The 14,797-nt window shown below is 42.2% G+C and overlaps 1 protein-coding gene across 5 annotated transcripts in view; it reads left to right on the top strand.

Annotated features, from left to right (window-relative positions):
* The window catches only part of SEC24C (SEC24 homolog C, COPII coat complex component), a 72,809-nt gene that overhangs the window by 45,332 nt on the left and 12,680 nt on the right, over window positions 1–14,797 (top strand). For all 5 annotated transcript variants that reach the window (XM_068258046.1, XM_068258044.1, XM_068258043.1 and 2 more), the window contains 9 exons: window positions 693–831; window positions 3,512–3,627; window positions 4,636–4,760; window positions 8,447–8,638; window positions 9,356–9,449; window positions 9,537–9,653; window positions 10,524–10,694; window positions 11,007–11,103; window positions 13,033–13,178. In XM_068258046.1, the coding sequence (XP_068114147.1) occupies window positions 693–831; window positions 3,512–3,627; window positions 4,636–4,760; window positions 8,447–8,638; window positions 9,356–9,449; window positions 9,537–9,653; window positions 10,524–10,694; window positions 11,007–11,103; window positions 13,033–13,178 (1,197 nt within the window). The remainder of the gene's footprint in view (window positions 1–692; window positions 832–3,511; window positions 3,628–4,635; window positions 4,761–8,446; window positions 8,639–9,355; window positions 9,450–9,536; window positions 9,654–10,523; window positions 10,695–11,006; window positions 11,104–13,032; window positions 13,179–14,797) is intronic.

Raw genomic sequence — 14,797 nt, 5'->3', positions numbered from 1 at the left:
ACTCCTCACTTTATGAAACCTGGCCAGGTACCCAAAAATACTCCAACTCGACATTGCACTGAATGCCTTTGTTTTCCATCTTGATTTTAGGTTTAAATTAAAAATAGAGTTGCAGAGAGACTGAATTAATAAAAAATTATACAAAAAAAAATAAAAATTTTGTATTGCCCTTTGTGTTGAATAGAATGGTTGATTGGTGATTAAGTATCCAATATTTTCAAACTCTTGGAAGACCCATATGTACATATATACAGGGCTGTGGAGTCGGTACAAAAATCTTCCAACTCCGACTCCTCAGTCTATGAAACCAAGGACTCAGACTCTCAGTACCCAAGGGCTCCAACCCCTTAGTGTAATACTTACCAGGGCTGTGGATTTTGTACAAAATCATCCGACTCCTGACTCCGACTCCTCAGTTTATAAAACCACCGACTCCGGGTACCCAAAATTGCTCTGACTCCACAGCCCTGCATATATATATCTCTTTTATTTATTTTGAGTAATATGTTAATTCAGTATATTTTGTTGTTGTTTTTCCAGTGATTGTATGCACTGTTTTCCTTGGACAGCATGGGAGTGTAGAATATAATATGGTGGTGAATTGTTGTTGGAGTGAATAGCAGTGCTCATCTTTTTTTTTTCTGCCTAGATGTGCCTTGTAAATTAATCCACTCTGCATTTATACCTTTCAGGCTCCCCCTTGTGTAGTTGATCATGGTGAGACAGGACCTATTAGATGCAATAGATGTAAAGCCTACATGTGTCCCTATATGCAATTCATTGAGGGAGGACGAAGGTTCCAGTGCTGCTTCTGCAGTTGTGTCACTGAAGGTGAGTTTCTGATATCTGTAGATCTACTGTACTAGATTTTTTTTTTTTTTTTTTTATCAGATGGTAAGATTGTTATGGAAAGAGATTTGGAATTCTAGTGTGCATACAGTGTCCCACAACGCCAATAATAATGTCATTAGTGATCCATTCTATTGCATCACTCATGACCAACCTCTACTGTTCTCCTTTTGTAGCCCTTCAGCAGGGTTCCTCTTACTCATCCTTCCCCATCCCATCTCCTTAGAGCAAAACATGCTACTGAGCAGTGTATATGTATAGCAGTCCTTCTTAGAAATCTCTTTCCTGGGTGTCCATTATTGAAAATGCACACATTAGATGGTTCTCCACATACAGTGCTTTGCAAAAGTATTCGGCCCCCTTGAAGTTTTCCACATTTTGTCACATTACTGTCACAAACATTAATCCATTTTATTGGAATTCCACGTGAAAGACCAGTACAAAGTGGTGTACATGTGAGAAGTGTAACTAAAATCATACATGATTCCAAATATTTTTTGGCAATCAATAACTGCAAAGTGTGGTGTGCGTAATTATTCAGCCCCATTTGGTTTGAGTGCAGTCAGTTGCCCATAGACGTTGCCTGATGAGTGCTAGTGACTAAATAGTGCACCTTTTTGTAATCTAATGTCAGTACAAATACAGCTGCTCTGTGACGGCCTCAGAGGTTGTCTAAGAGAATCTTGAGAGCAACAACACCATGAAGTCCAAAGAACACACCAGACAGGTCAGGGATAAAGTTATTAAGGAATTTAAAGCGGGCTTAGGCTACAAAAAGATTTCCAAAGCCTTGAACATCCCACGGAGCACTGTTCAAGCGATCATTCAGAAATAGGAGTATGGCACAACTGTAAACCTACCAAGACAAGGTGGTCCACCTAAACTCACAGGCCGAACAAGGAGAGCGCTGATCAGAAATGCAGTCAAGAGGCCCTTGGTGACTCTAGACGAGCTGCAGAGATCTACAGCTCAGGTGGGCGAATCTGTCCAAAGGACAACTATTAGTCGTGTGCTGCACAAATTTGGCCTTTATGGAAGAGTGGCAAGAAGAAAGCCATTGTTAACAGAAAGCATAAGAAGTCCCGTTTGCAGTTTGCCACAAGCTATGTGTTTTCCGGACAGTGGTCATCCTGGCTTGAGTATAGAGAGACTGTGTGGTTAGACTGGGAGACTGTCAATGGACATCAGGGAGCATATATGTATCCATATAATGGGAAACTCTGGATGGGTTATAGTATACTATCCTATATGGTACTTTGCTCAAAAGTTCTAGAAGCTTGACAGAGTTTTGACCTGTATATGTATAGGTGTGAGTTTGTTTTTTGCTTTCTCTCTTTCTTTTTACCCGCAGCTCTGTGTGTCTCTCTTGACTTGGAGCTGGGGTTATAGGAGATATTTATTTAGGACTACAGGAATGCAGTTGAGGGGTATAAATATGATTTGATATGGAGACTAGGTGCTTTGTAAAAGAGGATAATGTAGAGAATTTCTGGATGCCTTCACCATTATGGGTTATATGTATTGTAATAACTTGAACAGATATCTTATATGAATGTACTCTGAACAAATTCTTTTTTTTTTTTTTTTTTTTGACTGAACAAAATATTAATAAAATATGATTTAAAGATGTGGGGGACACAGCAAACATGTGGAAGAAGGTGCTCTGGACAGATGAAACCAAAATGGAACTTTTTGGCCAAAATGCAAAACACCATGTGTGGCAGAAAACTAATACTGCACATCACTTAGTACACACTATCCCCACTGTCAAATATGGTGGTGGCAGCATCATGCTCTGGTGGTGCTTCTCTTCAGCAGGGACAGGGAAGCTGGTCAGAGTTGATGGGAAGATGGATGGAGCCAAATATAGGGCAATCTTGGAAGAAAACCTCTTGGAGTCTGCAAAAGACTTGAGACTGGGGCGGAGGTTCACCTTCCAGCAGGGCAACGACCCTAAACATAAAGCCAGGGCAACAAGGGAATGGTTTAAAACAAAACATATCCATGTGTTAGAATGGCCCAATCAAAGTCCAGATCTAAATCCAATCGAGAATCTGTGGCAAGATCTGAACACTGCTGTTCACAAACGCTGTCCATCTAATCTGACTGAGCTGGAGCGGTTTTGCAAAGAAGAATGGGCAAGGATTTCAGTCTCTAGATGTGCAAAGCTGGTAGAGACATAGCCTAAGAGACTGGCAGCTGTAATTGCAGCAAAAGGTGGTTCTACATAGTATTGACTCAGGGGGCTGAATAATTATGCACACCCCACTTTGCAGTTATTGATTTGTAAAAAATGTTTGGAGTCATGTATGATTTTTGTTCCACTTCTCACGTGTACTCCACTTTGTATTGGTCTGTCATGTGGAATTCCAATAAAATTCATGTTTGTGGCAGTAATGTGACAAAATGTGGAAAACTTCAACGGGGCCGAATACTTTTGCAAACCACTGTAGGTGGTTGGTCATGGCCACATCTGCTTAGAATCTAGTGTGTGTACAGCAGTGGCCCCCAACATTCTTAGATGTGACAGCAATAGATCCTAACTCTTGTATCATTTTGTCACTTTACAATTAACAGTGGTGGGGCCATTGTCACGAAGTGGCTAAGGAACTCTTGTTATGTGTCTGTGATGTCTACTAAACTGCAGTTTGTTTTGTTTTAGTGCCCCCTCAATACTTTCAGCACTTGGATCATACAGGCAAGAGAGTGGATTGCTATGATAGACCAGAGCTGTCTATGGGCTCATATGAGTTTACCGCAACTGTTGACTACTGCAAGGTATATTCAATTTAAACTTTTAAATGAAATTAATCACTTTGCTCACTTTGACAATGGCTCAGTGTACAGTACTTTCTTTTATACAGTATGGTACTAGCAATAAATAAAGGGCCAATAAAAGAACTTTATGTACACGTCAAAATGTCAGTCTTCATATAGCATTTGGCATGTGCATGGCTCATAAACTATCCAGTTAAACTACTGATAGACATTCTGTTGTTGCCTGAGCCAGCCATTAACAATTGGATATGATGAGAAATTGATATCTGAATGTGGGCCTGTGTTACACCTTTCAAACTGTTGAACAAAAAGCAAAGGTTAGCCAGGCCTGATCCTCTCATCATTCTAGAATCTGCATTGTTATCCCCATTTCAAATTACCAGTTGAATCGATGACGCAAAACAAACATGCATTTTTTGGAGCCAGAACACCAAATGCTCATTAATTGAGGGAGGAATTAAAAGTGCATAAGCAAGAAAGCCAGGCAGATAATAAAAATGTTTTAAAGTGAGTTGGCTAAAGTGCCTTTAATGTACTCATCTTTAGGTTTCCTGTGTTTGGATGTATTTGCAGCAGAACAGATGCTTAAAGTGTATCAGAGACGGCTGAAACAAAAGATTTGACGGGTTTTCCTCCAGCCCCATAAGCACCGCTGAGTCCCTCGCCGTCCTCCCACGTGCCTTCATTCAGCTGCAATCAGCCCCAGTAATTGGCTCAGTGGCGTTAGTTGGGGTCTTCTGCGCATGCACGGGACCTCTTTTTTCATGCGCAGAAGACCGCCAACTGACATGACATAACCAGTTAACGGGCTGATTGCGGCTGAACGTAGGCATGTGGGAGGGAGGGACTCAGCGGTGCTTATTGGGCAGGAGGATATCCCGGGTAAATATCAAATCTTTTGTTTCAGCCATCTCCAATTCCCTTTAAGTTATAGGATAATATGATTAATTTCTATGTGCATTTACTTTAAACAAACTTTTTTTTTTTTTTTTTACATTTTAACTACAGAATAACAAGTTCCCGAATCCTCCTGCTTTTATCTTCATGATTGATGTGTCATATAACGCTGTGAAAAGTGGGTTAGTAGCATTGGTCTGCGAGGAACTGAAGCAGCTTATAGACTACTTGCCCAGGTGAGCTTACATTAGCAAACTATAGCATTTTATTATTCATATGTTTTTACAAGTGCTTCTTGTGTGAGGGTGGGCTATTGCAGGCCTGCTCTGACAAGAACAGCTCTATGTATAGAAATGCAATCCAATACTGTGACAGATGTACGTCAGAAGTGCACACCTGTAAATAACCTTGTGCATTGACTGCCAGGGCCTTCTTCCACTCTAAACGCAATTGTGCAACCTTCAATTCCCACTCGCCATGATTGCATCATGAAGCATTCGGGAACGAAGCACGATCGCGCCGAAAATCCGGCAGGCCGGCGATTGCATCTTGGGCAAAAAAAAACTATCACGCTAATGAAAAATGAGCACTGCGATATGTTTATATATTTGTGATGGGCAAAACTGCGAGAATCCACTTTTTGAAGCTGACTGCAACTAGTGGGAAAGAAACCTTATTGTCTCCTGATCTGATTGAATACAAGTCCAAGGGTGGACTTGTATTCTTGAAGAGATTTACAGAGCCGCCTGATAAAACGGGGATTTGCCTGTAAAACGCGTTGCCAATTGTATCTAGGAGTATGCAAATAATATGCAAAAATAAATTTGTTTACTTTAATCGACAGCATCGTGTCTGTGTTGGGTGAGCTGAGCCACCACCACCTCCCAATCACTTTTAACAATTTTAGCGAATTTTATCCTTAATTGTGTGCTAGAGACTGTACATACACGTCTATCTCATCATGTCACATGTCACTTCGGGTATACTTTAATGAAGATATTGCATAGCAGATCTTAAAGAGACTCCGTAACAAAAATTGCATCCTGTTTTTTATCATCCTACAAGTTCCAAAAGCTATTCTGTGTTCTGGCTTACAGCAGCACTTTGTACTATCACAGTCTCTGTAATAAATCAACGTATCTATCTCTTGTCAGACTTGTCAGCCTGTGTCTGGAAGGCTGCCAAGTTCTTCAGTGTTGTGGTTCTGCTATGAACTCCGCCTTCCAGGCCCCTCTATGCACACTGCCTGTGTGTTATTTAGGATTAGAGCAGCTTCTCTCTTCTCTCTTATCTTTTACAAGCTGGATAAATGTCCTCTGAGCTGGCTGGGCTTTCACATAGTGAGGAATTACAGACAAGGGCAAAGCTGTTTGCAGGAAGAAAAGAGCAGCCTGAAACGTCAGTGCATGAGAGATGCAGGGGGAAAGAAACACACAAATGATCTCTTGAGATTCAAAAGGAAGGCTGTATACAGCCTGCTTGTGTATGGTTGTATTTTCTATGTGTGGACATACTGTACATCAACCTACTTCCTGTTTTGGTGGCCATTTTGTTTGTTTATAAACAAACTTTTTAAAACTGTTTTTAACCACTTTTAATGCGGCGGTGAGCGGCGAAATTGTGACAGAGGGGAAAGGGAGATGTCCCCTAACGCACTGGTATGTTTACTTTTGTGTGATTTTAACAATACAGATTCTCTTTAAAAGGAACCTGAGGTGAAAGACCTATGGATGCTACTATATTGTGTTTCCTTTTAAACAATACCAATCGCCAGGCAGTCCTGATGATCTTTCTGGTCAGTAGCGTCTAGTTGCGCACCTGAAACAAGCATGCAGATAGTCTAGTCAGATTTTTGTCAGAAACATCTACATGCTTGTTCCGAGTGTGATTAAAAGTGAGGTAGTGGACGAGAAAATAAATTTGTCAGCCTCCATATTTTTCTCTAATACAAGTTACTCTGAAAGTGCCACTTTCACACACAGATAGATAGAACATTGCTTCCTTGGTCACTCTGTTAGAAGAAATTTAAAGGTTAAAGCATGCCACCCTTAGGTTCAATAGAAATGTGAAGAGGAGGCACTCCTTCCTAGGAACATATATGATGTGCCTTGGCTGTCCGTGTACCAAACAGATACTAGCAATGGGAAAATGAATCCGGCATCATCAGTAAAGTATTATGCTTTTTTATTGAATTTTCTTCATAGCAATCAGTCACAAAGTATGCAACGTTTCGGGGGGATCCCCCTTTCTCAAGCAAGTGACAGAATGTGTGATAACAAACGTAGTGAACAATTGGTGGCCATGTATAAATTGTTCACTACGTTTGTTATCACACTATGGCGTCAATTCACCAGAGAGGATTTACTAAGAGAAAAAAGGTCGTTTATCTCATGAGGTATTTTAACACTCTGGAGTCAATTCACCAGTGTGAGAGGACAGAGAAAAATGTTCGATAGCAGGGGATAATGGAGAGATATGCATGAGGAAAGTGTGAGAAAGCAGAGAGTTAGCTAATCGGTATTAATGATTTGCATGGGATACTTTTCCTCTGTAAGCTTGAAAGTGAAGCATTGTGGGTAGGAGGCGGAGTTTTACCACTACGTGACCAGAGTATTCCCGCCTTTTACTGCCGGATCATATCATAAATCATATCACGAGTGAGTCTGAACTTCACCACCTCTGTCTCAGTAAAATTATCAAGAACTGTTCTTTCACGAAAAATACGAGAGGCGATTAAACAGACCCTCCTCCTGCGCCTTCGTCTCCTCATAATAGAAGCAAGCTCTAAGGCCTAGTGCACACCAGAGCGGTTTGGCTGCGTTTTGCGATCCGCTTGCGGCTGCGGATACGCTTGGGTAATGTATTTCAATGGGCTGGTGCACACCAGAGCGGGAGGCGTTTTGTAGAAACGCATACTCCCGGGCTGCTGCAGATTTTGGATTGCGGAGGCGTTTCTGCCTCAATGTTAAGTATAGGAAAAACGCAAACCGCTCTGAAAAACGGCACTTCAGAGCGGTTTGCCAGGCGGTTTTTGTTACAGTAGCTGTTCAGTAACAGCTTTACTGTAACAATACATGAAATCTACTACACCAAAAACGCTTCACAAAACCGCAAAATGCTAGCTGAAACGCTACAGAAAAATAAGAAAAAGCGTTTCAAAATCTGCTAGCATTTTGCGGATCTGCTAGCGGTTTTTGGTGTGCACCAGGCCTAACAGAGTAAGCTCAAAAGGCTCCATCTTCCACAGCAGCAGCTGCTGTGTGAAAACCACGATATCTCCAGGTTCATTCAGGGGATTATTCTGTCACTTGCTTGAGAAAGGGGGATCCCCCCGAAACGTTGCATACTTTGTGACTGATTGCTATGAAGAAAATTCAATAAAAGACCATAATACTTTACTGATGGTGCCGGCTTCATTTTCCCACCCTTAGATTCAATGTTTTGTGGGAGCGTGGAGAAAAAACAAAATTCCTTCCCAGTTATATTACCTTCTTTCGATGTGCCCCTGTTGGATATTACATGTTACTTGTATTTTTGTGCCAAGCTCCTAAAGGTGCGTACACAATTACTTTACGTGCAATTACTGTCACCCGTGGGATTCAGGACTCTATCCCTCGGGCAACAGTTGGAAGCCGAGTTCTGTACTGAAATGTCACTAGCCTATAGGGTTATACTGTATATAGTAACGGTTGTGTCATAATGTACAGATGCACTATACTTACTTTGTATGTGTTCTTCCAGATTCACTAAATCTGTGTATGCAAATATTTTTATTCTGCACAGGTTTTTTTTTTCTTTTACTAAAGATTGTACTGTGACGTTAAGTGCCGATGGTGTTTTGAACTGGGAATTTTCCGTTTTATAGATTTTTGGGGGCGGGAGTTACTTTTTCTGAAATTTTAATTTGTGTTTATTTTTTCAGGGAAGGGAACCTGGAAGAGTCTGTGATAAGAGTGGGCTTTGTAACCTATAATAAAGTGCTTCATTTCTATAATGTGAAAAGCTCCCTGGCCCAGCCTCAGATGATGGTTGTATCAGATGTGGCAGACATGTTTGTCCCTCTGCTGGATGGCTTCCTGGTCAATGTGAACGAATCTAGGACGGTCATCACCAGGTAATAAACACTTTGTTTTTCATGAGACGCTACTTTTTGAAGGTTTTTATTTTTATTGGGAGTTAGTCATGTTTTGAATTGACTAGAGAGCAGTATACTCGCATGCCTGTTTTTGGAAGTTAGAACTCTATTGCACTGACTAAAGTACCATATTTTCCTCCGTTTAAGAAGCTCCAGAATATAAGTATTAGAAAGGTTCCACAATATAAGACACCCTTACGTTTAGAGGGCAAAAACCAGGGAGAGAAAAAATATATAGTAAACTTGGTGCATCCACATTCCAGGAGCTTCTTGTAAATGTTCTCCCCCAATTACTGTGTCCTCCCTGTGATCTGTATCCGTAGTGTGATCCCTTTTACCTCCAATGTGACCCCTCTTTTCCCCGTGTGACTAAACTGTCCCCAGTGTGACCTGTTCTTTCCCTCACCCCATGTCTCCCCCCCCCCCCCTCCCCCCATGTCTCCTGCTCCCTCATGTATAATTAGCTGTGTCTTGAGCGTGTCTTACCTAATCCATGCTCCCTCGGCCTGATGACGCAATCGGCAGAAGCTGGCACTAGAGGAGCAGTGCCAGAGATGAGAGGTCTGCAATTGCCGAGGGAGCCATGGATTAGGTGAGAGACACTGCTGACTGACGGTTTTACAATACTTTTGAACCAGGCTGAATATTTTGTTACAAGAATGTTTTATTTTTATTTATTTTTTTCTCTTTTACAAGTTTGCTTGATCAGATCCCAGAATTGTTTGCAGACACAAGAGAGACGGAGACAGTTTTTGCCCCAGTTATCCAGGCTGGGTTGGAAGCACTGAAGGTGGGGCTTGCATGGTTGCTAATATTTTTACCCAAAATATTGTATTGAGCAGAATTATAAAACTGCATGCATGTGCTCTCCATTTAGGCAGCTGACTGTGCTGGAAAGCTTTTTGTTTTCCACACCTCTCTTCCCATTGCTGAAGCTCCAGGGAAGCTTAAGAACAGGGATGACAAGAAACTCATCAATACAGATAAAGAAAAGGTAAGTTTATATTACACAACATTCAGTGTTATATTCAGTATTATATCTCTTAACATTCTAATGCAGCTATTTACATCAGCTATGCAGATAACATCATGCAGATAACATCATGCAGCTATACACCTCAACAGGCGAAGTATATTTTCTTATAAGTAACCTTTTTAAGTGTACCTGAGATGAAATAAAAGGAAAAATTCATACATACCTGGGGCTTCCTTCAGCCATCATCCTCCTGATTGCTGTCTTTCTCCGTCTCCTGGAACATCCACAATTCTCCCGGTAACTTTGGCCAGTCGGCGCAGGCGCACTGCAGCCACGCATTTGCAGTAAGCCCCAACTCCTATAGTTACCGGGAGCTGTAGTGGAGGATCCAGGTGGCGGAGGACTGCTACGAGGGAGCAGTCAGGCCAACGTGGGTAGGAAGATATAGTAGATTCTATGTACCAAAGTAATTCTGACCATGCATGGACAAATTTTAATGCGGCTATTATGAAAACCATTATAGCCAACCTGTGACATTAAAATCAATTTAGATGCTTACCTTACTAGAGGGAAGCTTCCCTGAGAGTTGTCTTTTCCTCCATGGTAGTTTTTAATTTTGTGCCCTGAGTTTTGCTTTGTTACAAGTATGAACTGTATTTTCTATAAATAATTGGGACATAAGAGATAACTTGGTCTAAAATATTTGGTTGAGCTGCATTGAGATCAATGCATTAAAGCTCCTCCCATTGTCTGTACCATTTGCTATGTTAAATTTGTAAAAAAGCTAGCAAAAAATGTTGACTTCTGCACAACACCTTTCACGTCTCTTTAAAAATTATTGTAGTTTTGTTTTGTGATGAAAGCATAACCAATTTGTTCTTTCTGTAGACGATGTTCCAGCCTCAGACAACTTTTTACAACAACTTGGCAAAAGACTGTGTTGCTCAGGGCTGCTCTGTGGATCTTTTCCTCTTTCCAAATCAGTTTGTGGATGTGGCTACATTGGGAGTTGTTCCATTCCAGACTGGGGGTTCAGTTTACAAATACACTTTTTTCCAGGTAGGTATTTCTGTTTGTACAACAGTAACCGATTGCCACTTAAACCTTGTACACATGTATGCCACATAGAGGGCAGTGATGATGCTGTAGCAAGCCACGGAGCAGGAGGGGCAAGTAGGAGAATAATGGCCTCAGCCTGTGCTCTGGTGAGATGACCCAACAGTCTAGATCTCTCTACCACTCATCTGGGCTACCGTACACATGCTAGATACTCTAGAGGTGACCCCTGAACGGGTCAGATACTGTTTGTATAATTCTGTGATATTATACAGTTTCATATATTTGATATTCATGTAACTTTTTCAACTACAGGTGGAAACTGACAGAGAAAGGTTCCTCAATGATCTACGTAGAGATGTCCAGAAAGACATAGGGTTTGATGCAGTTATGAGAGTCAGGACCAGCACTGGTGAGTACTTACATGACAAAACAATTTACTAATTTTAGTAACAAATCTATTACTAGAATGAAGTATTGTTCATCAGCTGCAGGATTCCAATTTAGGTTTGATAAAAACTTTCATATCTCTTCTAGTAGCTATTGAAGGTTCCAAGCCAATGATTTTGTTCTTCTTTGAATTATAACTAATACAGCAGTTTTAATTTAGATGTGCACCTTTCTTTACTGCATATTGTTTCTTCTGTTGTCATCATAGCATTTTATAATAAACCTCTTAACCAGCCTTAAAGAGACTCTGAAGTCTCATACAATTCAGCTATTTATTGCAAAAATCTCTTTAACATTATTGCCCTAACTAAAACACTGCATCCCCGCAGCTGAACACTAACTAAATCCCCCCCTCCCCCCAACTCCCCGGGGCACATTGCGGGGAGCGCTTCCGTGAGAGGCAGAGCTTTTGGCTGCAGCTCTGCTTCTGCACGCGTCTATCAGCGCGTATCTCCGCCTTCGGGAGAGGTGAAGGTACGCGCTGATTGACGCGCATGGAGGCAGAGCTGCAGCTGAAAGCTCTGCCTCCCGAGGCAGCAAAATCCACAACCAAGAAAGTCGTGGCTTTTGCGAGGGGAGTTAGGGGGATTTAGAGTTCAGTTGCAGGGATGCAGCGTTTTAATTAGTGGTAGGTGAACAGAGGCGCCAGAAGGATAAAAGTACATAAAATTTTTAAACAATTGCTGGGAGGAAGTGGCGGACTCCCCTCCATTAAAGCAGACACCAAGGACTGTAAATATATAGATATACACATTTATTGAAAATACTCCAAAGATGCAACGCGTTTCGCGGGCACAGCCCACTTCTTCTGGCAATAAGCAGGGGATAAACAGCAATTCAGTTATAGCAAGCAGAGCACCAGGTGGAGGGGTGATCTACCCCCTTTCTTCCTATCTACAGAGAGCGACTTCTTAATCCTGAGTGAGGACAGATCTAATCTCCTCACCTGCCTAATGAGTGGTTACCTAGGTGGTAACCTGTGTTTGTGAGTATTATCATCTCACTGTTTCATTTATCCAATCAATTTTGACATACTACACCATATTGGGCTCTCGATTTCTCTTCAACTTTAACTGGCGTTTTAATTAGGGCAATCATGTTAGATTGTTAAATGCTATTTAGAAATAAAAACTGACACTTACCTGGGGCTTCTATCGGCCTCCTGCAGCTGTAATGTTCCACGCCGTCCTCCAACGATGCTCCGTTCCCCACCGCCGGTCCCGGTCTAATCCACCAACTGTGGCTGCGCGGCCGCGCGTGTCATCAGAAGCTTACTGTGCAGGTGCAGTACAAGAAAACTTCGTACTGTGCAGTAGGCGGCTGATGACACACGTGGGAGCGAGCACTATTCATCTTCTTAGACGAATATCGGATCGGTGGCGGGGAACGGAGCATCGTTGAAGGACAGTGTGGGACATTGCAGCTGCAGTGGGCCGATAGAAGCCCCAGGTAAGTGTCTGTTTTTATATTCAACACACACGCGCGCACACGCACACACACACACACACAGCACCCCTTTAAAGAAAACCTGCAAGCCTGCACCTGCGCAGTAGAGCGGTCCCGACTGAGATTGGCTACTTCCGCCTACCTCCGTGCTGAGAGCCGCAACAGCGCCCCCGCTGGAGTCAGGGAAGGTAAATATATCAAGCCTTGTTTGGTTTGTCGAGTCAGGATTGCGGGAGACTTCGGGGGAGCCAGCGCTGGACTGCCGGCAGCTACAGGGGTGGGGAAGCCTCATTGGGACCCTGAGGCTTCCCCCTCCCAAGGTAAGTACCCCCCAGGGGAACTTTTTTTTTACAGAGCTCAGAATCATATTGCAGATATCTGATACATGTTTCGGTGAAGGATTTCTGACTTTTTTTTATTTCATTTACTTTACCTTACCTTTTAGGCATCCGTGCCACAGACTTTTTTGGTGCGTTCTACATGAGTAACACCACCGATGTAGAGTTAGCTGGGCTAGACTGTGATAAAACCATCACGGTGGAGTTTAAGCATGATGATAAACTAAGTGAAGACATAGGTGCAATTCTCCAGGTAAGATTCAGATGTATGGATGCTGATGTAAAGTCAGAATTGCTTTTCTGCTTCAGTAGTATAGCACTATGTGAAAACATTAAAGGTGGCCATACATATAGTGAAGATGGGCAGATTTTACCAAGAGACCCATCTCTCTCTGATCGAATCTGATCAGAGAGACCTGTCAGCTGACGTGTACCGCAGGCGGGTTCTTGGATCGTTTTCAGCTTGAAATCTTGCGGGAATCTGCCTAGTGAAGCTGCCTTGCCACCCTCAGCGCTGTCCCCCTAATGTAAAATGTGCCCCGTGTATGAATATTTTACCTGTCAGCATACGCCGCTGGCTCAGTCTCCGCACTCTCCCTCCCTTACATGTGCCCCATGTGGTTGCCGGCGTAATGGGGTTGTGTGTGTGACATCACACGTACACTGGGGGGACAGTGCTGGGGGTTCTACTGTTTGTTGCTCGTTCACACATAGTTAATGTAGTGTACCTGATTGAGCACGGCCCAATATCTTGCAGCATGTTTGATCGATACATGAGACCATTTTCGTCCCGAATTTGGTTGCATCATCAATCGGGCATGCTCTTGGCGGCACAAATTTTCATTCGATTATAATCGATGGTCGATCTGCCACCAAGTCACCTGATGTATGGCCCCTTTAAAGGACAACTGTAGTGAGAAGAATATGGAGGCTGCCTTATTTATTTCTTTTTAAACAATATCCGTTCCCTGACAGTTCTGCTGATCTATTTGGCTGCAGTAGTGTCTGAATCACACCAGAAACAAGCATGCAGCTAATCTTGTCAAATCTGACAATAATGTCAAACACCTGATCTGCTGTATGCTTGCTCAGGGGCTATGGCTAAAAGTATTAGAGGCAGAGGATCAGCAGCATAGCCACTTGTATTGCTTAAAAGGGAATACATATGGCAGACTCCATATCCCTCGTTACAGTTGTCCTTTAAGACCACAACATGCAGGTAGTTTGTTAAAACAGACCCCCGGGTTGCCCTTAGTTACGAGATTCATCAGGCTTTGGAAGGTTTTCCGACAAGCTTTGTGTTCAGCATGTGTATATTATTTTTGTGTATGCTTATTTTCTTTTGTGTGTGCTGGGTTTTTTTTGGCTTGAGATGTGTTGGTTAGAAGAGAAAAGGTTTGCCATTCTGGAATAACTGTTCACAACCCCTTATGGAACAATTTCCCTTCTCTCCCTTCTTAACAGGAATGGAGTGCATTTCATCAACAGTGACAAACACTTGGTTATAATATAAATAATATATTTTTGTTGTGGTCCCTCCCTTTCTGTCCATGAGATCACTGGATTCACAATAAAGCCAAGACGGCCACTGAAATCTGGATAGGATGACACAAGTTAAATGTTTGTAGATACTTATGTCTAGTCAAATGCAGTGGATTAGGATTTGTGTGGCCCTGCACAAACTACTAGACAGTACTTCTTGGCTGTAAAACATATGAAGTTATAAATTCCGTGTTGAGCCTATGAGGAAGTGGCAATGTAGCCGCAATCCCCCATCAGGTAGAAAACCAAAAAACAAAAGGGGGTGATGCACTAGCTTTTAGGAATATTGCCACCAGGTTTGTGCATAGGAAATGTTTGTTTGTTTTTTAG

The sequence above is a fragment of the Hyperolius riggenbachi genome, chromosome 10 (genome assembly GCF_040937935.1).
Source record: "Hyperolius riggenbachi isolate aHypRig1 chromosome 10, aHypRig1.pri, whole genome shotgun sequence".
In the NCBI taxonomy this organism is placed as follows: domain Eukaryota; kingdom Metazoa; phylum Chordata; class Amphibia; order Anura; family Hyperoliidae; genus Hyperolius; species Hyperolius riggenbachi.
Note: the sequence above shows the minus strand (reverse complement) of the source record. Positions and strands in the feature narration are given on the sequence as shown.